At 39.6% G+C, this 25535-nt stretch overlaps 2 protein-coding genes and 1 long non-coding RNA gene across 5 annotated transcripts in view; 2 read left to right on the top strand and 1 right to left on the bottom strand.

Moving 5' to 3' along the window:
- Window positions 1–22557, top strand: part of LOC118280547 (fatty acyl-CoA reductase wat-like) — a 138828-nt gene extending 116271 nt beyond the window's left edge. The window contains exons 1-11 of one of the 3 annotated variants that reach the window (XM_050702183.1): window positions 10973–11098; window positions 13752–13952; window positions 14524–14614; window positions 15368–15490; window positions 16058–16182; window positions 16717–16875; window positions 17657–17766; window positions 18880–18947; window positions 19867–20065; window positions 20390–20573; window positions 22127–22557. In XM_050702183.1, coding sequence (XP_050558140.1) covers window positions 13765–13952; window positions 14524–14614; window positions 15368–15490; window positions 16058–16182; window positions 16717–16875; window positions 17657–17766; window positions 18880–18947; window positions 19867–20065; window positions 20390–20573; window positions 22127–22508 — 1629 coding nt within the window. In that variant the 5' untranslated portion in view covers window positions 10973–11098; window positions 13752–13764 and the 3' untranslated portion in view covers window positions 22509–22557. Of the gene's footprint in view, window positions 1–10972; window positions 11099–11322; window positions 11344–13751; window positions 13953–14523; window positions 14615–15367; window positions 15491–16057; window positions 16183–16716; window positions 16876–17656; window positions 17767–18879; window positions 18948–19866; window positions 20066–20389; window positions 20574–22126 lie in introns of those variants that run through there. The other 2 variants (XM_050702182.1, XM_050702184.1) reach the window with 2 other exon arrangements.
- The window catches only part of LOC118280546 (pseudouridine-5'-phosphatase-like), a 157094-nt gene continuing 132213 nt past the window's right edge, over window positions 655–25535 (bottom strand). Inside the window, exons 2-8 of the mRNA XM_050702216.1 lie at window positions 5710–6030; window positions 5101–5183; window positions 4329–4464; window positions 3291–3421; window positions 2436–2534; window positions 1772–1831; window positions 655–1395 (exon numbers count right to left, since the gene is read on the bottom strand). Coding sequence (XP_050558173.1) covers window positions 1249–1395; window positions 1772–1831; window positions 2436–2534; window positions 3291–3421; window positions 4329–4464; window positions 5101–5183; window positions 5710–5728 — 675 coding nt within the window. The 5' untranslated portion in view covers window positions 5729–6030 and the 3' untranslated portion in view covers window positions 655–1248. The remainder of the gene's footprint in view (window positions 1396–1771; window positions 1832–2435; window positions 2535–3290; window positions 3422–4328; window positions 4465–5100; window positions 5184–5709; window positions 6031–25535) is intronic.
- LOC126912047 (uncharacterized) lies at window positions 21193–21802 on the top strand. Its single transcript, XR_007706664.1, has 2 exons — window positions 21193–21228; window positions 21399–21802. It is a non-coding gene; the product is annotated as an uncharacterized LOC126912047 (long non-coding RNA).

Raw genomic sequence — 25535 nt, 5'->3', positions numbered from 1 at the left:
AGGAAATAGGTAACTTAACGAAGGCACCATTATATTTATAACCTACCGATCTTTCAAATCTTCATCTAGCTAATCTATCTCAATACAAAATCTTATTAAAGGTCCACAGGTCCGCATCCCACGCATCGGTCGGATAGCACGGATCGGTCGGATCATACGTTTCGGACGGATCGCACGTATCGGATGGATCGCACGCATCGGATGGATCGGACGGATCGCACGCATCGGACAGATCACACGTATCGGACAGATCACGTTTCGGACATATCACACGTATCGGATGGGTCGATCGCATCGGTCGGATCGCACGCATCCGACAGATCGCACGCATCAGTCGGATCGCACGCATCGGTCGGATCGCACGCATCGGTCGGATCGGACGCATCAGTCGGATCGCACGGATCGGTCGGATCGCACGGATCGCACGCATCGCACGGATCGGTCGGATCGCACGCATCGGTCGGATCGCACGCATCGCACGGATCGGTCGTATCGCACGCAACGAATTCTAGTTTGTCTTGAAATGAATTCGATTGATGCGATCCGTCCAATCCGTGCGATGCGTACATTACGATGCCGGCCTGTGGACGCTTACCTTTTAAAATCGCTTCAGTACTTCACTAGTAGATTTACAAAAACAATACAAACAAAAAATGTTTGAAAGCAAGTTTATTTGGTTCAAACTTGATAATAAAATTATTATAAAATTCACCGTTGTATATTTAAAAAGCTACTTGAAAATTTCATTTGAACAACGAGTCCGCTACAGTGAAATAATAAAATGTATTAAGCATAACTTGAAAACCGATCAATACAATTTTGATTGGTAAATATTTTAGCAAAACGTAAAGCGTGCGCGGTCTACTTAAAGCTAAGTAGAGAATTTCATTATACCAAAAACGTGGCAACACCAACATAGTTTCAAATGGCAACCCTGTAGCGCAAAGCCAACAGATTTTTATTATTTACTTATTAAGGCAACACTTGTAATTTTAATCATTTTTGAACTTTGCGCAAAGGATTATAATTTTAAAGATTTTTGATGAAATGCTGTAAAATATAGCATCTTGGCAAGCGTCAAAAACGCCTTCAAAATATAGTACTTGCGCAAAATTGTTTTTCAGCAAATCAGCTTCGAGAAATGTTCTTTAAAACTCTAGAAGTTTGCGCAACACGTTTTTCCACTTGCGCAAAATGTCTACCGGTCTCCAAAAGTTACGTAAATCCATATCCAACTCTTATATGTTCTTATATGAGCGTTGGTCTTCTCTTGATATCGTCCTGAAATGGAGGGAGCCCAAAGTATTCTGGTCTGAAGTCCTGAAGTGATTTTAAGACTAGAGTAGCTTTGCGGTACTGCTGCGGCGGTATATGCTTAGGTGGTGTCATTACAACCTGTTGGGTAAAAGATGAATTGATAACTAATTGAATGTCATGTAGAAGAGCCATGCCAAGCCCAATTTCCCAATCCCCGATTTCCAAACAACCCTTAAATTCCTAACCTCCAAAAATCCGCCAACGCACTTGTAACGCCTCTGGTGTTTTGGATGTCCATGGGCGACGGCGATTGCTTACCATCAGGTGATACGTCTGCTCGTTTACCGGCTTATACCATAAAACACAACGCAAGCGTTGTTTCACATCGGTTTTCTGCTTGGTCGTGGTATCACTCCAGTCGAGCCGGCCCATTCGTGCCGAAGCATGGCTCTCCCACACTTATACATATGTTTTTTTATTTAGTAGCAGTGTAGCAGAGTTACACAGATATTACCTGCATGCCGGCTGCTAGTCCTGCCTCCAAGCCGACCACTGAATCTTCGAATACGAGGCACTGAAAAAAATATTAGATATAAGGAGCTTTAAAAGTATCTGCCACGGCTTTAATGGGACGTAGTGTTGTGTTTGAAGATTACAATTCTAAATATAAATGATTGATACATATTTTTTTCGTACAAAAAATCTACGTAGGTATGAGTTTTTTTATGAAAGAGATACCTCTTTCACTGTCTCTGTCGCTTCGTCAATAAAAATAATTGATAGCAATTGCGAATGACGCATCGTGCTTATTTGTGAACCACTTTATGCAGAGTAGAGTCAATGTTTATTTAACTTTATTATGTTCTCAAATTGAATTAACTGGTCTGGGGTACGAATTTTTTTCAGTGCTAAGCTATGTGTACCAATGAATATGATTGGTGGAAGTCAAACGCATACAAAGCAACGTAGCATAGCACATCTCTGGTGGAAAAGCACCGAAAGCCTTCGGAAAATTTACCGGGGCTCCGGCTCAAAGCAGGAGTAGGAACGGGGCGGTTTTTAGTCAGTAAGAGTCTGATACTCACTCTCGCCTCACCCAGGGCGGGGGTAGTCATAAGATGAATTTCCCCCCTCAAAAAAAAAGCCTTCCAGGATATAAAAAATATGATGATCAATACCTTCACTGGCTTTGGTTTGTCAGGAAACTTGGCTGCAGCCATCAGGTAGATGTCAGGGTGTGGTTTCCCTCGGTCTACCTCAGGATCGCCAGCACAAACCTGGACAAATTAACGTAGCTACACTCACCAGCTTCTTACGTACAGGTTCGAAACCTAGGGGGCCTACTCTAATTCAAAGAAAAAAGTTTCGTCCTAAACTTCGCAGATTGCATACTACAATTCTATTTATTGCGCACTTTTGTGAATAAAAGTTATCGAATGAAATGAAGATAAATAAATAGGTTTTGATACGAAATTAAAAATAAAACGTTATTTCAAGTAATTCTATTAGTAAATCAATAAAACCTACGGCGTAGGCGAGTAGACCCCCTGGTAAGTATCAATGTGATATAAACTTAACAGAGGTAGATACCATTGCTATACAATGAAGGAAGGAAACTTAGACTTATTCAAATTATAAGTTTGAAATCACCAACCCGCATTGAGCAAGCGTGGTGATTAATGCTCAAACCTCCGTGTAAGAAGAGGGCTTTGGTCAACAGTGGCCACTTATAGGCTGTTGATGTGATGTTGTGACTTGAAATTAGTAGAGCTTTCCTCAGTTTACGTGAGTAAACGAGCAGATGGATCACCTTATGGTAAGCAATAGCCACCACCCATAGATACCCGACACTCCAGAAGCATTGCAAGTGAGATTCGGAATGGAGGTAATTAGGCCTCTGGTAACCTCACTGACACAACGCAAGCGTAGTTTCACGTCGGTTTTCTGCTCGGCCGTGTTATCACTCCGGTCGAGCCGGCCCATTGGTGCCGAAGCATGGTTCTCCCACACTTTTTGAGATGGTTAAAACATACCATATGATGAAACATAGCGAACAGTTTCGGTTTCGCTGCGACATGGAGCCGCACAGCTTTCCGCGTAGAGTTCGTAGCTAAGGCGAATGAAATGCCATTATCACGGAGATGTTTCAGCAGGCGTTCAGCTCCTGAAATAATAAAAAACAGGGTATATTATTCAATGGGACTGCATTGCACAGCTGGGCCAAAAAAGTGATCGAGTGGCGACCGCGGACCGAAAGACGTAACATGGGCAGACTTCCCACTAGGTAGACCAACGCCGGAGCTGCGGACTACCTAGCGGGTTTACCGGGGCTCTGACGCAGAAAGCAGGAGTAGGAACGGGGTGGTTTTTAGTCAGTAAGAGTCTGACACTCCCTCTCGTCTTGCCCAAGAAGTCATTGGATGATTTTTCCCACTTAAAAAAAAAAGGTGGACCGACGACATCGTCAGAGTGGCGGAGAGCCAGTGGATGCAGGTGGCGGCTTGTCGTTCTACGTGGAAGACTTAATGACGTCTTCTGGCTGATGATGATGATTCAATGTGAGAACCTCCCAGAACCTCAGCAACTCCTATACACCAGGATTTACAGTAGATACAACCATGCAAACCGGAACACTGAAGTCCAACGTCTCAGGGACATGAATGACTGTCTTGTATCATGTAACGAAATTAAGTCCATGTATGTATGTTAAAATTTAGGTATGCGTGTGAATTGAAATCTTTTAACATAATATTTAAGCAGATATTTTTGACCGATTAAGCTGAAATTTTGTATACACGTTAAGAAGTCGATTAAAAACATTACGTTATACCAAAGTAAAAGTCAAAATTATTTATTTCAAATAGATCGAGAAGGCACTTTTGAACGTCAAAGCAAATATTACAATACAAAGAAAACAAAATGTCTTTCTGTCGGTCAGTCCTCTAATTGCTCTATTTGCTCGTCCCAAAGTGTAGATTCCTATGTAGAAGAACGAGCAAGAAACTTCATAGGTTACTCTTTTTCAATCAGGTTCACAATAGAATACTTGGTTACATTGTTTCGTTGGCTACCTTTCGACAGTGGCGCGAGAGGCAGCTTGATCCTACATAGCTCCCGTAGCTCGGACTCCAGTTGGTCTGCCGAGCAGTTCATGTGCAGGTCCTTCACCAGGCCCGTGCATATCTCTTGGTCCGTGCCTCCCATGTACTGGAAAGTGAGCATAAACTTAAATTCCCAAAATATGTACTGCAGTTGCTAATTTTCTGAATTATGAAAATCAAAATACAAGGTATATTTTACTCGCGTTCCGCGCGCGCCTCAAAGAGCCTGATTCGGGGTTGCGGACAACGTAAAAGGTTACCGGGGCTCCGGCTCAAATCAGGAGAAGAAACGGGGTGGTTTTTAGTCAGTAAGAGTCTGACGCTCCCTCTCGTCTCACCCAAGGCGAAAGAAGTCATTGGATCATTTTCCCCTTTAAAAATAAAGGTAGATATATTTTACAATTATCTGCCACGGCTTTGATGGGAGGTAGTGTTCTATTTGAAGATAACAGAGAAATAATTTAGTTAATCAAGTATTAAGTACCTTATTGACCACAGAAGAGCTGTAATGTTGTAGATTGTCTAGAAATGTTACGGACATGCGACGCGGCTGTTATAACTTATAATGCCGTATTTGTAAAGAGTGTACAAATTACCTCAAAGAGAATAATGCATAATGCTTTTTGGCTTACTGAGCCTATTGCGCTCATTTTCCGTGTATCGTCAGCCAAGATGATAACAAATATGTGGTTTACATTAAGTCATAAGAGGTTTCCCCATACGGTATATGAATGACACTCACTTTGGCTTCCAGATCCGGCGTATACTTCTTGCCATGTCTAGCACAGATCTCCTTCAGCATCACAGCATACTGTGACTCCGAGTCTGCAGACAAAATTAACATGTAGTAGAACTTGGAACTGCAGATGACCTAGCGAGTTACCGGGGCTCCAGCTCGAAGCAGGAGTAGGAACGGGGTGGTATTTAGGCAGTAAGAGTCTGACGGTGCTTTTCCACCAGAGATGTGCTATGCTACGTTGCTGTGGATGCGTTTGGCGTCCACCAATCTTATTCATTGGTACACATGCTTAGCACTGGTGGAAACGGACTCAGTTAAGCTATGTTTTTTATATGCGTGCTATGGATGCGCGTTTTGGATGGCTTCCCTACTATCGATACATCGCATACTCGAGCTGCGTATCTTCCTCGCACAGCTACATAACTTAGTATCAGTGGAAACGGTCACATAGTTTCACAGCTTAACTGTTACATGTCCGTAGCATAGCTACATAGAACATCTCTGGTGGAAAAACCCAGACACTTCTCTCGCCTTAGCCACGGCAGAAGAATGTTCACATATAAACAGCAGCTCATATAGTGTAGATGTCCAGTCAACAACTTCCTTACTTACCGATAATGGTGCCATCCATGTCAAACAGGCAGTGGGTTACTTTTTTAAAGTTCCTCGCTCGATGTGAAGACCGCGCCGACTGAAGAGGGAAGAACTGCCTTTGGCAGTCAAATATACGCGTCGCCAAGAAAGGTACATCATTGCAGCGGTAGCGTAAGGTATAGATTTTCGACGAAATTTTCGCGAAAAATAATCTTTACGTTTGCACGAAAAATTTATCAAAAAATTGGTCTCAAATTACACTTGTACGCTTTTTCCTAACTGTTCCTGTTAAAGGTTTTATGAAAAATGGTCTTATTGAAACGAAAATTTGTTTGTTGACTTATAAAAGTACGCTTTCGAAAAAAATTTTAACGTGAATTTTTGTGATGTTGTTTTTTTGGCTGTCACATTTTGAAAGCGGTTGTCAGATGATTTAAAAAAGATTGTGTAGTTACATATTTATGCTTAGTTGCACGAGTTTCAGTTAAACTGTTGGTGCACTATGATTTTTAAATTGTGTGTCTGTTACAGAATAAGAAACACCACGCTATCATAAAGCCGCCATCTTGAAATGGAACTGGGCTGGTGACGTCTGCCGCATGTCGGACGAGCGGTGGGCAAAACTCACTACTGAGTGGAGCCCACTCAACGTCCACAGACATCGCGGCAGGCCCAAAAGGAGCTGGCGGGACGAACTCGACATCTATGACAAGGATTGGCCGCAAAAAGCTTTAAACAGAGAGGAGTGGAAGGAGGGTAGGGAGGCCTTTGCCCTACACTGGGACGATCATAGATGAAATCCTGGTTGAAATCGTGTCTGTTGTTTCTTTCTTCATTTTACTAAAATAATTGAAGGGGGAAAACCGTGCTTGATGCATGACTTTTCTCGCCTTGGGTGAAGTGAGAGAAACTGTCAAAATACTATACTTAACACCACTAACACAAAATAGATTTGAACCATTGGTGACCCATTTTTAACAAGTTCAATGGTATCGCTACGTATCGATACACTACATATGCATAACTGAAATGTACTTACGTTATTGCTACATAATAAAGCGATACAAATCCAGTTTATCATCGTCTTTTTTTATTTCTTTTAAGGGGAAAAGTCGTCCAATGGCTTCCCCCTCCCTTCTTGGGCGAGAGGGAGTGTCAGACTCTTACTGACTAAAAACCACCCCGTTCCTAACCTTGCTTTTCGAGCCGGAGCCTCGGTAAACCCGCTAGGTAGTTTTCATGATCTGTTTGTATGATCTTTCAGCACATTCGACGGTCAATGTTTATCTGTCTGTTTGTTCTGGCTTAATATCTAAAATGGCTGGACCTATTTTGACGGGATTTGGCACGTAGCTGATGTACTAAGGAGTAACTGGGGCTACATTTATTTAAGAAAAAAATTGAATTTTTTATGAAATAAAATATAAAAGCGAGTCATTATTTTACGCGGACGAAGTCGCGGGCAACAGCTAGTTGACATATAAAAGTAAAACACGTGTTTAAATATCAATTAGCACACGTTTTTGACCAAACGTTAAACGTAAACTTAAACTTCAGTCAACTACTTAAGTTTAAGGTTAAGTGGTGTCAAAAGATACATAATATATCGACAGAATTAGAGAAACAAAATAAATTAACAATTTCTTCTAGAAATGCGTTGGATGGACGTTTTTTTTTCTTGGGGAAAATCATCCAATGACTTCTCCCGCGCGTGAGGGAACGATCCTCGTCACACCCCAGCCGCCGCAGAAGACACTCCGGGCGTCGGGGATCGCGGGACGATCTCCGGCCACCGTAAGTGCGGGCCTGCGGACGGCGAGTAGGGGTAGCTCGCCGCCCGACCAGAACCAGACCCGTGCGTGCGGCGCGTCGCGTTCTACGCGCGCCTTAAAGAGCCATTAGACCACCACAGATGGGTGTCCTACCGGAGCTGCGGACAACGTAAAAGGTTACCGGGGCTCCGGCTCGACAGGCAGGAGTAGGAACGGGGTGGTTTTTAGTCAGTAAGAGTCTGACACTCCCTCTCGCCTCGCCCAAGGCGAGAGAAGTCATTGGATGATTTTCCCCCCACAAAAAAAGCCATTACCAAAATCCCTGACGCATTTACAACGAAACTTCAAAACTAAAAACAAAATATTTTTACATAATAGTCCATTGAAATGTTACATGAGCTTTACATTTTTTAGAGGACGCAATTTTATTTTTTGATCATGTAGGGGGTGTCAATAGAAGCTTAACTTGAAGTTTGTGGGGTCGCCACCCTTGTCCCTCGGCCGCCATCTTGGAAAAAGGGATGGAAACACTTTTTTTGCTATATCTCGGAAACTATGCATCGTAATAAAATTTTTAAAATCATAATTTGTAGAAAATTATTTTGCCTACAAATATGTTTAATAACTTTTTACCCTAAATTAACAATTAAAGAAGTTATAAGTAAAAAAAGTGAAATTTTGTTAATAAAATTTTCTCTTTTGCTATATCACAGAATTTTTACATTTTATAAATAAATGGCTTCAGACCAATCTTGTAGAATATTTTTGCCGTGCGTTCTCCGCCCTCTAACTTGACAACGGTTCACCATGTAAAAAAAAATTTAGACAAAAGTTGTAGAGAATTTTGTATTCTACAATATTGATAATGAATACAAATACCAAAAACCCATAGAAAATGAGATATTTCCAAAAACCGCAAAAGAACGATTTTTGGGACCTTTGACCCTGAATTTTAAGAGTTGCTTACACCCTACCATATATACCATGGTTTTGAGACAAGTTTTAGGCGGTCAATATACAAGTATATACAAATTTACAGCTGGGTATCTCGCATTCCGAGATTCTTACCTAATTTAACCTTATTTGACTGGACTAATTTGACGAACCCGGTTAACTTCGGAGCGCTGTAACTGAGTTTCTAATGAATGAAATTGAAAACAGTTGTAGGGAAAAATTTTTCTCGAAAAATATTCTACAAGATTGGCCTGAAGTCATTTATTTATAAAATGTAAAAAAAGTTATACAGCAAAAAAGAAAATTTTATTAAAAAAAATATCACTTTTTTTACTTATAACTTCTTTAATTGTTAATTTAGGGCAAAAAGGTATATAAACATATTTGTAGGCAAAATATTTTTTTACAAATTATGATTTTAAAAATTTTATTACGATGCATAGTTTCCGAGATATAGCAAAAAGTGTTTCCATCCCTTTTTCCAAGATGGCGGCCGAGGGACAAGGGTGGCGACCCCACAAACTTCAAGTTAAGCTTCTATTGACCCCCCCTACATGATCAAAAAATAAAATTGCGTCCTCTAAAATGCATAATTCGGCCCTCAAATTGTAACATTTCAATGGACTATAAGGAAACTAGAACGCAGTGGCCTATGAATATTCACAGTACCAGTACATACTAAAAAAAAACAAGTGCCTAAATAGATATTGACCTAAACCCCGGTCAATAATAGGCGCAGTGACGTCATACTTGCATGTGGTTTCAAGTATTCCGTATGACGTCATCAGTACGCATCGCATGTAGGCATTGCCGATGATGCGGTCCGTACGATGCGGATCAGTGGACGCAGTTGTATGACCTTTTCATTTCCCTTTTCATCATAGAACCACAAGACAATCGGCGAGGCGTCACCGCTTCATGGTAGATATCCCATCCACTCGCACGAAGCGCTTCGCTTCAAGCTTCCTTGTGCGAACTGCTAGGGAGTGGAACTCCTTGCCGGAGTCTGTGTTTCCTGATGGGTATAACTTGGGTGTCTTCAAGGCCCGAGTGAATAGGTTGCTTATGGGCAGACGTGCTCCACCGTAGGCCGCATCATCACTTACCATCAGGTGAGATAGCGGCCAAAGGTCGACCCATTAAATGTAAAAAAAAAACGTTTTTTTTTTTGTGCGGGGAAAATCATCCATTGTCAATTTTCCGGCTTTGGGTGAGGTGAAAGGGAGTGTCAGACTCTTACTGACTAAAAAGCTCCGGATCAGGCATCAGCCCTACTGGGCCCCATCTGTGGTGGTCTGTTGCTCGCCGTCTGCAGCCCCTCAAATTTCAGTGTTTACCGTGTAATTCCATGACGTTTCTAGTAATAGCGGTACAAAGACAAACGTCCCTATTGACCTCTTAAATTGTGCCGACTTACCGTTACCTTTTGATTGAAAATTAGACGTTATACTCCAAATTTTAAGTCACAAAATACAAAAGGTGAATCACCTTTAATGTAAAAAAAAATTGATTATTCAAATTATCACACTAATTTCTAGTTATTTACTAAAACTTATTTGTTCTAGACTTAGGTAAAATGTACAACATAACATTGTGTCTTAACAGACAGTAGGGATATTCTGCATTTTTAGTACGAGTTTGCTTTACGTCACACCTTTTATCCCTGAAGGGGTAGGCAGAGGTGCACATTACGGCACGTATTGCCGCTATACAATGTACACTCACTTTTCACCATTTGTGTTATAAGTCCCATGTAATAGGGAGTGAGCCTATTGCCATATATTGGGCACAATTCCAGAATCCGTGTTACTTTACTGGGAAAATTTCGAAAAACCGATAAAAGCCCAGTAATTCCCGACCCGGGAATCGAACACGGGACCCCTTGTCTGGCAGTTGCATAAGCTACCAATCGACCAACGAGATAGACAAGGAGACCGCGTTCGGCGCTCTGATTGGCCAGCTCAAATAAACCAACCAATCAGAGCGCCGAACGCAGTTTCGTTTTAATCTACTTTACGTAAAGCTAACTCGTAATAAGGCCACTGTAATAACATTTACATTAAAACTAAATAATTTCGTTCAAAACATTTGCAAAAGGAAATGTAATATGTAGGTAGGTCAACAAGGAAGTAGACAGGGTATGCACATTAAAAATTTATATTTAGTCCATCAGTTATATAATGAAAATTATTAGATACGTATTTTTTTTATTTTGATGACAAAATACAATAAAGTTACAATAATACAAAACGGAGTACCTACATATAAAACGGAGTTTAGTTTACCAGTCGTTACGTGTTGTTGTTTGACACGTTACCCCTTTTTTTGAGGGGGAAGATCATCCGATGACTTCTCCCGCCCTGGGAGAGGCGAGCGGGAGTGTCACACTCTTACTGACTAAAAACCACCGCGTTCCTACTCCGCGCTTTTCGAGCCGGAGCCCCGGTAAACCCGCTAGATAGTCCGCAGTTCCGATTCTCTCTGTGAGCTGAAGCCTAACGGCTATACTTACTAAACTTACTACCATTTAATTGCAGAATGCCCCAGGAATAATGATTTTTTCTAACCATGAATAAAGATGATTTGAACCCAATTAATACAATATATTATGTAGTCGTCTGCTCGACAGTTTCAGTGACCAGTTGTTTGGTAGTTACTTGTGACAGTGCGCCGTAACATAGGTAAGTTTAACTTTAAACATTTCATTTACATTATTTAAGTTTTTTTCACCGACTTCTCGAAAAACAGGAGGTATTTGTCTTATAACTTTATCGTCAGTGATTTCTTAACCGATTTTCCAAAAGGAGATATATTTTCTTATACTTTTATCAGTCAGTGATTTTTAACAAACTTTCCGAAAACAGGAGATATTTTCTTATAACTTTATCAGTCAGTGATTTTTTAACCGACTTCCCAAAAATATGAGGTATGTTCTTTACAACTTTATCAGTCAGTGATGTTTAACAAACTTCCCAAAAAGGGTGGAGGATCTTTCTTATATGTCAGTGATTATGTTCGGTGGAATTTTGGCAAAAATTGTAAGTCGCGGGTGTAATAGGAACCAACTAGTGGTCTACAGATTTTTGACAAAAAAAAACAAGCTGCAGCGATCTCTAAAAACCTGTACTAGTTACTAAACCTCCTCCTTTCCCCCTATTTCCTCGATGCTGATTTCTGCATCACCTAGTACTAAAGATTTCATCATCATCCTAGTACTAAAACTGGCGATTTCGTCATCATCATCATATCAGCCATAAAAAGTCCACAGCTGAACATAGGCCACCCCCAATGGCAGAAACTGAACCCAATGAATAAATCTCGCGATTCATCTCAATAAAATAAATTAAATATTGTCAGCACGACTGCTGGAGATTATGGCAAAACCCTCTTATGTAGAGGAGGCTCATAGTTCAGAAACAGTGGCAAATATAAATATTTTCAGACTTCAGGAAGTCTAGAATTGTGCCTAATCACCTATATGAATCACTCGTCATTTCATCAACAGCCTATAAGTGGCCACTGCTGACCAAAGGCCTCATTCTCACACGGAGAAGGTTTCAGCATTAATCACCACGCTTGCTCAATGCGGGTTGGCGAATTCAAACTTATAATTTGAAATTTTAAGCCCAGGTTTCCGCACGATGTTTTCCTTCACCGTTTGTCAGTGGTGTCTAAATAATCTTAGAAAGCACATAATATATACGTTTTTAAAAAAAATAAAAATAAAAAATAAATAAAATATAACTCGGAAAAAGTCACATTAGTACTTGTCAGGTCTTGGATAGCACGACAGGTTTTATGACGCACATAAGCAATCAATGCGTTTGTATGATTACAAACTATTACATTATGTGTAATGATGTAATCTTTAATTTACTATGTATAACATACGTACATAACCTCACGCCTGCCTCGTTGGTCAAGTGGTCGCAAGTGCAACTGCCGGATAAGAGGTCTCGGGTTCGATTCCCGGGTCGGGCAAAGTATTACTGGGCTTTTTTCGTTTTTTTTTAAATTTCTCAGTAGTAGCACGGAGTCTGGGTATGTGGCTATAGGCTCACCCCCTATTACATGGGACTTATAACACAAATGGTGAAAAGTGGGAATACATTGTACCACGGCATTACGTGCCGTAATATCCACCTGTGCCTAGCCTTTTGGGGATAAAAGGCATGACGTTGGACACAAAAACACGCCTGTCTCCCATAGGTAAAGGCAGAGACTATGTAACGCCAATTGCTACGAATCTTACACACCTCTTTCGCTTCATCAACAGTCTTTTCATGCATGCTCGTCGGTTAAGGGTACTTTTAATTTGGCCCTTATTTGAATTATGTATCATTATGTGAACAATTAAATAATGAATATGCATTGTTGTGATTGTTTGTGACAAAATAAACCATACGGAGGTCAGTGGTGTCAGTTTATTGAATAACACATTAGGTATACAATAAAGTAACTATTTGTTTCCTTGTCAGAATATTTTTTTGTTTCAAATACTGTTACAATACGGTTTTATTTAACTGTATTATGTGTACCGTTCGTTCGTTTGTTTTGGGTCACATTTAGTTTTTAAAAGGCGTATGTTAGTTTCTATGAAATCTGGTCCCTACTTCCAATAGCTATGTGTGTTACATCATTGGATAGGTAATTTTGAGCTGTTTTTTGTTATGGAACACGGCCGAGAGATGTGCTATGTAGCTATGCTACAAAGATGTAATAGCTAAGCTTTGAAACTATGTGACCGTTTCCGTCGACCACCGATACTAAGCTATGTAGCCGTGCGAGTAAATTGTGCTATGAAGATGCGCCGCCGCAAAGTAGCTGTGCGACGAACATAGCACGCATCTTTTTATGTCAAAAACATAGCTCCGTTGAGTCCGTTTCCACCAATGCTAGCTACTACTTCTACTGCTAGCTATATATACGAATGAATATCATTATGGGAAGCCAAACACATCCACAGCAACGTAGCATAGCACATCTCTGGTGGAAAGCAACCCAACTCTAAACTAAACCAGTTTTGATACCTCGAGTCGAGTGGTATATTGCATATCGTGTGTGTGTTTTATGTTGCACCTCTGCTGCATGAGCATTTAGTAAAAATACATCTATATTAGGAATGTAAACTAAAAATCTATTATATTGTTAGTGTAGCATGTATGGAGAGTGCGGATTACTTAGCGAAGCTCCAGCTCAACAAGCAGGAGTAAAAACGGGGTGGATTTTAGTCAGTAACACTGACACTTCCTCTCACCTCGCCCAAAACGAGAGAAGTCATTGGATGATTTTCTCCCCTTATTCCTTGTTCTATTCTATTATGATACTCTCCAGGTCTCCAACAAACATGGGTGAAACAGAAGCCTTGGACCCCGCACAGGAGTTGGAGCTGAACTTCCTGGCGCGCCAGAAGCCGATGCATGAAGCGACTGCCCGAGGAAACTCAGCCATACAGCAGTTCTATAATGGGCAGAATGTGTTCGTTACTGGAGGCACCGGGTTCCTGGGGAAGCAGCTCATTGAGAAAATGTTCAGGTAATTAGAAGACTTCATATCTTTAAGTCTTTGACTGCCAATAGAAAACTGTTGAAGGCAAATCCTCCGCTAACGTCGCCGGTGACCACCACGGCGTCCAATGTGTTAAGCAATATTTTTTATAGGATTTGAAACGATTGGATTCCTTAGCGCTTCGCTTCAAGCTTCCTTGTGCGAATTGCTAAGGAGTGGAATCCTTTGCCGAAGTCTGTGTTTCCTGATGGGTATAACCTGGGTGTCTTCAAGGCCCAAGTTCCTTATGGGCAGACGTGCTCCACCGTGTTCCGCATCATCACTTACCACCAGGCCAGATAGCGGCTAAACGTCGACCCATCAAATATAAAAAAGCGAGCAGACAAATCACCTGATGGTAAGCTATCGGCGCCGTCCATGGTCAATGGCAACGCCTTACTTATGTAACCGTGACGCCGCGCACGCTGCTCATGAATAAGAGTTCCTTTGTGACTTGTAACTGGTAGAGCACTTTGCAGTCATTCCACTTACGAAGCCCAAACTGGTGAAGAGGGAGTTTACCCGACTTAAACGTTTTATTTTGTATGTTTATTTGCAGGGCAACAAATGTGTCAAAGGTCTTCGTCTTACTAAGACCAAAGAAGGGGAAGGCTGTGGAGCTGAGAATCAATGAACTACTACAGGATCCGGTAAGTAGCAATTTGATGGTGTGACAAACGAGTAGACGGATCACCTGATGGTAAGCAATCGGCGCCGTCCATAGACACCCGCAACACCAGAGGAGTTTCAAGAACAAATTAAACAAAATTTCGCGCGCGCGTGTTTTCGCATGATCAACTGTTAAGGTAGGCGTCCACAGGCCCGCATTATACGCATTCCGTATGAAGTCAACAGTACGTACCGCATGTAGGCATTGCGGATGATGCGGTCCGTACGATGTGGATCAGTGGACGCAGTTGTATGAGTTTCTATACAAGACATACTAAAATCCGTTGCGTGCGATGTGTGCTTTTGGACGCGTACTTTTAGCAGCAGTTATAATGACGCGCGTGCTAATGAAATTATGTTGTTTTGTTATTGTGATAAAAATAAAACTAATGAGTATACAAGAAAAGTTTCTTCGGGAAAGTTGTTTGTAATCATGAGTACAATCACGTGTTTTAATATCGTTCACTAATTACCAGTCACCCTATATAATTAAACTAGCTACTTCCGCGCGGTTTCAAACGCTCTGCTCGGTTCATATTGATCGTAGCGTGATGTTATATAGCCTATAACCTTTCTCGATAAATGGGCTATCCAACACAAAAATAATTATTGAAATCGGACCAGTAATTCCGAATTTTAGCGCGTTCAAACAAACAAACAAACAACCAAACAAACTCTTTAGCTTTATAATATGTATTAGTATATATTAGTATAGATTTTCTCTTCTTCTTCAGGTTTTCGACTGGGTCAAAGAGCATAAGCCCAAAGCCTTGAATAAGATCGTGCCCATAGCTGGTGATGTGGCTGAGATGAGGCTGGGGATTAGTGACAAGGATTGGAAGATGCTTGCTGAAGAGGTACTTTGAGTTAGCTTTATGGTGACAGCAAAGTAGTAGTATAAATATATTTATCAACACCCCTACTCTTGCCGTGGGTGTCGTATACCCGATTAAGGGGCTTTCCCCTTCAGGGTGCTCTACCACTAGAGATGTGCTATGTAACTGTGCTACGAAGATGTTATAAGCTATGATATAATAAGTCAACTTAGCTGTGAAACTATGTGACTGTTTCCACTGTTACTAAGCTAAGCTGTGCAAGGCAGATGCGCAGCTCGTGTATGCAATGTATCGATAGTATATCCATCTATCAGCCATCCATAGCACGCAAAAATATAGCTTTACAGAAATAAATACTTACAAAGATACATCGTTTTGAAATATCGCGTGACGTCACTATTAGATCCATTTTATATGTAGAAATGACGTAACTAGCTCCCACTTCTTTGGACTTTGATTCGTTTTATCTATGTATTGTTATGTTATATGACAAAATAAAAAAAATACGTGTCTAATATTTTTTCATTATCTAACTGACGGACTAAATAGATTTTTAATTTTCTTACCCCGTCATCATCCCTATTGCAGATAAACATAATATTCCACATGGCAGCCACGACCAGATTCGATGAGACACTTCGTGTAGCTACTATGATCAATGTGCGAGGCGCCAGGGAAGCTCTCATACTCGGCAAGGCTTGTAAACAACTGAAGTAAGTTTGTTTCTTTCATTTTAAAAACATGGACTAGTTTCAAGGCACACTGTGCTGTAGCAAAAGTTTTTTTATGAGATGAAGGTAAACGAGCAGATAGTTCATCTGATGGTAAGCAATCGGCGTCACCTAAAGACAATATTTTACTGCCTTAATGAAAATTATTGATAACAATTGTTTTCATTGACGAAGTGACGCATCGTGCGTATTTGTGAACGACTAATGTCCGTAAGGATTGAGGAGCCACATCTCTTTCACTGTCTCTGTCGCTTCGTCAATAAAAACAATTGCTATCAATTCTTTACAAGCGACGCTTCGTGCGTATTTGTGAACTACTCTATACAGAGTAGAATCAATTTTTATTTAACTTCATTATGTTCTCAAATTGAATTAACTGGTTCGTGGTACGAAATTTCTTCACTATTGTAATGTTCAAACACAACACTACCTCCCATTAAAGCCGTGGCAGATACTTTTAGAACATTTTATAGGTATATCGGACCAAGACGTGAGTTTTGTATTGCTTGTTTTCAGGTCCTATGTCCACGTGTCAACTGCATATTCCTACGCCTGTGACAACCTGATAGATACAGAGGTTTTGGAAGATTTCTACAAATCCCCTATAGATCCTGATACGCTGATCAAAATGACTGAAACCGTTGACGAAACCAGACTGAACAGTATTACTCCTAGGTAAGCTAAACAGGGATGGTGACGGGGTATGAAAGTTAAAAATGTATTTAGTCCGTCAGTTAGGCAATGAAAAAATATTAGACACGTATTTTTTATTTTGTCATATAAGATAACAATATTAATACTGCCTCTTTGGCTGAGTGATTGCAAGGGGCAAGGGGTCTCGGGTTCGATTCTCGAGTCGGGTGAAGTATTGATGGGCATTTTCGGTTTGTCGAAAATTTTTCAGTAGTATCACGGAGTCTGGAAATATGCCCGGTATATGGCAATAGGCTCACCCCCATGTCCCATATAGGACTTACAACATGAATTGTGAAAAGTGCGTGTACATTGTATAGCGGCATTACGTGCCATATTGTGCACCTCTGCCTATCCCTTTGGGGATAAAAGGCTTGAAGATGAAAAAGAAGAAGAATATTTAGATAAAACGAATCAAAGTTTAGGAGTGGGAGCAAACATGTCTTTTCTGCGTATAAAATGGAGTCTGAAATTCATTTCCGGGTGGGATTTCTATAATATAAAAATAAGTCGGGTTTTCCTTCCTGACGCTATAACTACACAACGTACGAACCGATTTCCACGGTTTTGCATTCGTTGGAAAGGTTTCGGGTTCCGTGAGGTTTATAGCAAAGAAAATTCAGGAAAAAACGCAAGGAACGGACCATTTTTCGCGTACAGCGCCATGTCCGATACAAAAATAAGCGAATTTATCTGATGGCGAAACGGAGTTCGCCGGGTTTGCTAGTTTGTAATAAAACATGTGTTTGTTATGTTTTTCCAGTTTGATTAAGAACTGGCCAAATACATATTCGTTTGGGAAGGCGGTTGCTGAGGAGACTGTGAAGAATATGTGTGAAGGCTTACCCCTATGTGTGGTCAGACCAGCAATAGGTAAGGCATTATTCAAAGTCAAAATTATTTATTTCAAATAGACCAGGAAGGCACTTTTGAACGTCAAAGCAAATACAATAATATTAATAACGTCTGTCTGTCGGTCAGTCCTCTAGTTGCTCTATTTGCTCGTTCCAAAGTGTAGATTCCTATGGAGAAGAACGAGCAAGAAACTTCATAGGTTACTCTTTTTCAATCATATTAACTAGTTTAAGTGTGGGAGAGCCACGAATGGGCTGGCTCGATCGGAGTGATACCACGGCCGAGCAGAACACCGACGTGAAACAACGCTTGCGTTGTGTGAGCGAGGTTACCGGAGGCCCAATTATTCCTCTTCCCAATCCCCGATTTCCTAACAATGCCTAACCCCCAAAAGGCCGGCAACGCACTTGTAACGCCCCTGGTGTTTCAAGTATCCACGGGCGGAGGCGATTGCTCACCATCAGGTGATCTGTCAGTTCGTTTACCGGCCAATATGATTTACCGATGCTCCGGCTCGATAACCGGGGCTCCGGCTCGAAAAGCAGGAGTAGGAACGGGGTTGTTTTTAGTCAGTTAGAATCTGACACTCCCTCTCGCCTCACCCAAAGCGATAGAAGACATTGGATAATTTTCCCCACACAATGAAGTACCTATATGATTTTTTCAGACATGTGGCGACCTATTATTATTAAACTCTTTGGAGTTGCGACTCCTGTCAATTGACTTGATTTAATAAAAGAAAATAAAAAGTGACAGGTGTCGAGAGTCGCACGTAGGCCATCAGCGAGTTGCGTTTGTGTGTTAGACTTCTAGTTACTCGGATTTAATTAAAGAGTTTTACTCCGATTCAATTTCGTCGCGCTTTTATATATGTTTTCCTAACTATCGTTTTCATCTATCCGTTCTCATCTAATATTTCACTCCTTCTGTAAACTATACTTGTGTTGTGCTGAACTCTTGTGACTTCTGTATATAAAAATAAATTATATATTTCTACCGTGAGAGACTTTTAATATCTATCTTCTAATTCTTCAATCTTCACAATCCACAACCTACAGACATATAATGTATTGTCTTTAGGTTATTTAAACATCTAGACAATCTAGATATAATGATTTTTCAAATTTTCAGTAATATGTGCTATGAAGGAGCCGATGCCGGGATGGTTGGATATGTCCAATGTTTATGGAGCCAGTGGAGTGAGTATACTTACTACTTATATGCAACGGAAGGGGTAGGCAAAGGTGCACATTACGGCACGTAATGCCGCTATACAATGTACATCCACTTTTCACCATTTGTGTTATAAGTCCCATGTAATAGGGGGTGAGCCTATTGCCATATACTGGGCACAATTCTAGACTCCGTGCTATTATTGAGAAATTTTCGAAAACCAAAAAAAGTCCAGTAATACTTTACCCGACTAGGGATTACCGTATTTTTAATTTTCTTACTAAAACAAATAGGTGCTTTCGAAAATATATCGATTTTAAATATCGCGTGACGTCACTTTAAAGTACGTTTTATACTCAATAGTGATGTAGTAAGCTGTCACTCTTTTTGATTTTATCTAAGTATTGTTGTCTTAAATGACAAAATAAAAAAATACATGTCAAATATTTTTTCATTACCTAACTGACGGACTGAATAGATTTTTAATTTTCTTACCCCGTCATCATCCCTATTTAAGTAAATACAGGCTGTAACAAAATACCCATATACATCAAGGAGCACTGAAGAATACGCAGCTTAAAATACGTTGTAAAAAAATTGGTACCAAAAACTTGGTGTCGGATGGTTCTTAATTTTAAAACATATAAACGTTTAACATATCACAACACTAGGTTGAGGGATCACTTGCTAATATCACGAAAACATTACGCTAACATTTCTTCTGTAAATCTGATCGCCTGGTACGAGTATCTACCTAATTTTGATGTTCGATTTCTGGAATTTTATGTATTGAAAAAATTCATAACTTCGTTCCATGAAAACATGAGTTTAAAAAACCCTCAGGAACCCGTATCGTTTGTTATGTTATCTAGAAACCGTGCACTTGATATGTATACCCCTTTTTGTTACACCGTGTATAGAATTATATGTTAATCTTCCTTCCAGATCGTCCTAGGTCCAGGTATAGGTCTGATGCACTCGTTCATGGCCCGTGATGATGTCCACATCGGTTTGGTGCCAGTAGACTATGTGAATAACGCTATCCTGGCCGCCGCATGGGAGACTGCGAAGAGAGTGGCAGCCGGGCAGACCGCACCGAAGATATACTCCGTCACTGCTTCCACGAGGAACCCTACGCGATGGGGTGAGTTCTTTTAAGAGAAGATGGGTTACCTGATGGTAAGCAATTTGTGCCGCCCATGGCTAATGGTAATACTGGAAGAGGTAAGTGCTTTACGGTACTACTTGACTACATGATTGGCGCGGGTACAAAGTGTAGCGGTTTCGATTCCCGCACGGAGTAACTCTTAGTGTGATCCACAAAACGCACTCACGACACTGGAGAAAAGACTAATGTGGGACAGAAGAGAGAGAAAGAGAGAGAGAGAGAGAGAGAGAGAGAGAGAGAGAGAGAGATAGTTAGAGAGGGAGAGAGGTATTAAAAAAAGTATTGTTGTTTTCTTTCCAGACAACTTAGTAAATATAAACACATCAGAAGTTAGGACAAACTACCCTACGCCCGCAGCAATAGGGTGGAGTTTCGTTTGGCAGACCCAATACCCTTTGGTATTCCTGATCTATTCATGGTTCTTGCATTTCATACCTGGACACGTTGTGGACGGAATATGCGCTTTACTTGGGAAGGAGAGGAGGTAAGAATACCAACATATTTTTTAATTTTAATTTCCAATCCACCCAATTCCCCCCATCCCAATCTTCCCCATCCCCATTCCCGAACAACAACCCATAAATTCCTAACTCCCAAAAAGCCGGTAACGCACTTGTAAAGCCTCTGGTGTTTCAAGTGTCCATGGGCGGCGGCGATTGCTTACCATCAGGTAATACGTCTGTTCGATTACCGGCATGTCCCATAAAAAATATACAACGTGTAACAAAATACCCATATACATCAAGAAGCGCTGATGAATATAGGTTGAATAGAGTCTCTACACGAAGTTTCAACTTAAAATACGTTTAAAAAATTTTTTGTACCAAATACGTGATATCGCATGGTTCTTGATTTTAAATCATAAAAACGTGTTACAACACTACAGGGATCACTCGCAAATATTACGTAACATTTCTTCTGTCAATCTGATCGCCTAGTACCTGTCTACCTAATTTTGAACCACGCGGCGGCGCGATTTGAAAAATTCATAACTTGATACCATGAAAAAATTAGTTTAAAAAACCCTTACCGTATCGTTTGTTATGTTATCTAGAAGCCGTGTACCCCCTTTTTGTTACACGTTGTATATATATATATTTTGTACTAGCGACCCGCCCCAGCTTCGCATGGGTGCAATGGTGATATATTCATCCGGAGCTGCGGAATACCTAGCGGGTTACCGGGGCTCCGGCTCGAAAAGCAGGAGTAAGAACGGGGTGGTTTTTAGTCAGTAACAGTCTGACACTCCCTCCCGCCTCGCCCAAGGCGGGAGAAGTCATTAGATGATTATCCCCCTCAAAAAAAAAAGGTGATATATTATGAATGTATTATACATATAAACCTTCCTCTTGAATCACTCTATCTATTAAAAAAACCGCATCAAAATCCGTTGCGTAGTTTTAAAGATTTAAGCATACAAAGGGACATAGGGACAGAGAATGCGACTTTGTTTTATACTATGTAGTGATGTAAGTAGATGATGCGGCCTACGATGGCGCAAGTCTACATAAGGGTGCTTTTCCTCCAGAGATATGCAATGTGTGTCGTTTTCTTTTCTTCTCCTCTAATAATATCTTCTGATTTATTTCGTTGCGGGATCCAAGACAGTCATTCATGTCCCTGGGACGTTGGACTTCAGTGTTCCGATGTTTTCATGGTTGTATCTACTGTAGATCCTGGTGCACAGGAGTTGCAGCGGTATGGGAGGTTGTGGCGGGCTTGTCCCATTAAAAAAAAAAAATATGCTATGTAGCTATTCTACGAAGATGTAATAGCTAAGCTGTGAAACTATGTGACTGTTTCCACTGATACTAAACTATGTAGCTCTGCGAGTAAGATGCGCAGCTCGAGTATGCGATGTATCGATAGTAGGAAAACCCTCAAAATGCAAACTCACTTATTTCTATCTGGTATATTTTGTAAGAATGCGTCAGAATAAGTCCACTTTAGTTAAAATCGCATTTAGGAATTTTTTGCAGTTAATGTTTTCTTGCAATAAGCCAACGATTTATGAACGACTGATTTTTTCTATTCCAGATTCCTGAAAATCTACCAAAAGATGTACAACATGTGTTCAGCACTATCCTATTTCACGACAAACAATTGGAGATTCGTTGACGACAACACTGCAGCACTATACAACAGCTTATCTACAATTGACAAAGAAATATTTGACTTTGACGTTTGTAAGATCAATTGGCGCGAATACATGTACATTTGGTGTATAGGTTTAAGAAAATATATAATAAAAGATGGTTTGAAAAACACAGTTTATGCTCGCAGAAAGCAATTTGTGTTCAAAATATTAACTTGTATGTTTATGCCGCTATATGTCTACGCATTGTATAAAGTCTTCAGCTTTTTCGTCCTAACATTGTTTTCATTTTTAGGTTATATCTTGCATGCGTTAGGTTTTTAGGTTATGTATTTGTAGATTTGTAAGTTTAATAAATTAATTTTAAATGGTATTTTATATTAGATTTTTTTATATTATGGAACCTGAATTATTAAATCTTCCTTTTTTATGGTATTAGCCGGTAAACGAGCAGGCGAATCACCTGATGGTAAGCAATCACCGCACATGGACAACTGAAACACCAGAGGCGTTACGAGGGCATTGCCAGCCTTTTGGGAGTTAGGAATTTAAGGGCTCATGGGGAATCGGGGATTGGAAAGGGGAGTAATTGGGCCTCCAGACTCCTATCTCCTTTAGACAAAAATGATATAAACAGTTAAATCAAATAAATAAGTATACCTACTAATATTACTTATTTAAATAATTTGTCGGATGTCAGTATCAATCCTATCTTTTTGTTATAACGAATCATCCAATGACTTCTCCCGCCTTGGGCGAGGCGAGGAGTGTCAGACTCTTACTGACTAAAAACCACCCCGTTCCTACTCCTGCTTTTCAAGCCGGAGCCCCGGTAATCCACTAGGCAGTCCGCAGCTCCGGACTGCACGTAGGCTACGATTTCACGAAATTTTGTCGAAAATGGGTATTTTACGAAATAAAATAACCAAATACGTTACATACAATATATTTACGAACACCAAAACCTTTATACAATAACAAACTAGCACAATTTAAAGTTTAAATCAATTGAAAATTATACAATATCACTATAAAGTGGCAACACTACCTACAACAATTTGTGTGATGGCAACACATGTTGTTTAACGGTAAAAAAGAGATATTTTGACATTGGAACACGACAAAAATTAAACATATAACTTTGTGAATTTGATTTTATACACACTTTTTTCAAAATATCTTTTTTTTGGTACGTATAAAAGATAAAAGTAAGCGTCCACAGGCCCGCATCGTACGCATCGCACGCAACGGATTTTAGTTTGTCTTGTATAGAAACTCATACAACTGCGTCCACTGATCCGCATCGTACGGACCGCATCATCGGCAATGCCTACATGCGATGCGTACCGATGACGTCATACGATGCGAGCGATGCGTACGACACGGGCCTGTAGACGCTTACCTAAAGTGACAAAATACAATTACCAATCAAATTAGACATAATTATACGAACTATTTTGGTACATTAATGTAGGAAGGTACAATTATATACAAAATAATATAAAAGTCAAAGTGTTTCAAAGCGAAATATTTCAGCGATTTTACATGCTAACTACAGCAATATAAAGCTTATTTTCACATGACAAGAGTCTCTATATAAAGACTATGTGTTACTGTACAATTTAATATTTTAAAACCCGTATTAAAAAAACAAGCATATTATTATTTTGAGCTGTTTTTGAGCCGACGTCATTATCGGGTGACCTCGTATACTTTCGAGCTTGTTTGAGAGTGCTTAAATTAGTCTCGAAAATAGGCAGACATATGCGAAACCATTTTCGAGTGGCGTCGAACATAATCGATCTCGGAGAGAGTCGAAAGATCATGGTTTTTTTAAGCTCAAAAGTGTTCGAGCATTTATACATAGTATTCATAGACGAATCAAAACACAAAAGTAATATACATCGCTTATAGATTTCGCTCAAGTGTAGTAAACATATTTTTTATTTATTAATTATTAATAACAAATCTTGATGTGAAAACATTAATTTTGCCCATGAAACATGGACAAATAGACAGAACAGATTAGGATCAAATAATATCTTTTCTCATCGATTATACGCCAAACGCCGCTGTGGGCTAGGCATATAGTATTAAGTCCAATATAGAATAGGGATGATGACGGGGTATTAAAATTAAAAATCTATTTAGTCCGTCAGTTAGGTAATTAAAAAATATTAGACACGTATTTTTTATTTTGTCATATAAGATAACAATGCTTACATAAAACGTGTCAAAGTTTAGGAGTGGGAGCTAACTACGTCACTATTGAGTATAAAACGTACTCAAAAGTGACGTCACGCGATATTTCAAATCGATATATCTTCGAAAGTATTTGTTTCCGTAAGAAAATAAAAAACACGTGTCTAATATTTTAAAGTCATCTACAAGAAGAACATTAACATAAAAATTTGGATTTTTGAAAATACTCCCATATGAGGCTCAAAATTTTGAGTTTTAAAACGACAAGTTATAGGATAGAGAAAAGAATCAGGCATTAATTTGCTGACCGCTCACGCTTGGCAAAATATAGAAAAAATATTTTTTCTCTATACAGTAGAACTCCAATTATCCGAATTAATGGGGACCGGGACCCATTCGGATAATCAAATATTCGGATAATCGGATTTTTTAAAAAAAATTGCCATTGGAGAGAATAAAAGCTACGTTTTGATGATTTGATTTGATTTTTTGCACTATTTTTTATTGAATTAATGAAAGAAACATGATATTTTCAAGAAGACAAGTCAAGTCAAGACTTGACGCGCAAACACTGGCTTCGCGGGGGGGAGAATAATAGCGCACTTAGACTTATTTCGACATTTTTTTGTGATTCGGATAATCGGCGATTCGGTCTAGATCGCTCACGCTTGGCAAAATATAGAAAAAATACAATATTTTTCTCATATTTATGAATTCATGCTATACATATAAATGCTTTTCCTTCATTTAACTCCAATATTTAATCATTTAAAATGAAGTTTAGAATTCGGTATTACATTTCAAACCGAGTCGTGATTTAAAAAATTATTTTTTATGTAATACACAAACGATAGAGCGAACATTTTTATACATATATACGTATGTATAACAATTTATACAATGTTTTATTTATTCTTTATATAATTATATTTACATTTAAAGAAACATATAAATGGTAGTTACATTTGCAAAATATATATTTTTTTGTTTGTATTTTAATGAACTTTCTTATTTTTTTATATTAAAGAAATGAATTGTCAGTACAGTGGTTGGATGACTTGTTGCAGGTTCGATTGAGGCGTCAGGTAAAAAGCCTAATGACTTTTTTAACTAAAATAACGTAAGAAACATGGTCACGTCGAGCTTATG

Source organism: Spodoptera frugiperda, chromosome 21 (assembly GCF_023101765.2).
Source record: "Spodoptera frugiperda isolate SF20-4 chromosome 21, AGI-APGP_CSIRO_Sfru_2.0, whole genome shotgun sequence".
In the NCBI taxonomy this organism is placed as follows: domain Eukaryota; kingdom Metazoa; phylum Arthropoda; class Insecta; order Lepidoptera; family Noctuidae; genus Spodoptera; species Spodoptera frugiperda.
Note: the sequence above shows the minus strand (reverse complement) of the source record. Positions and strands in the feature narration are given on the sequence as shown.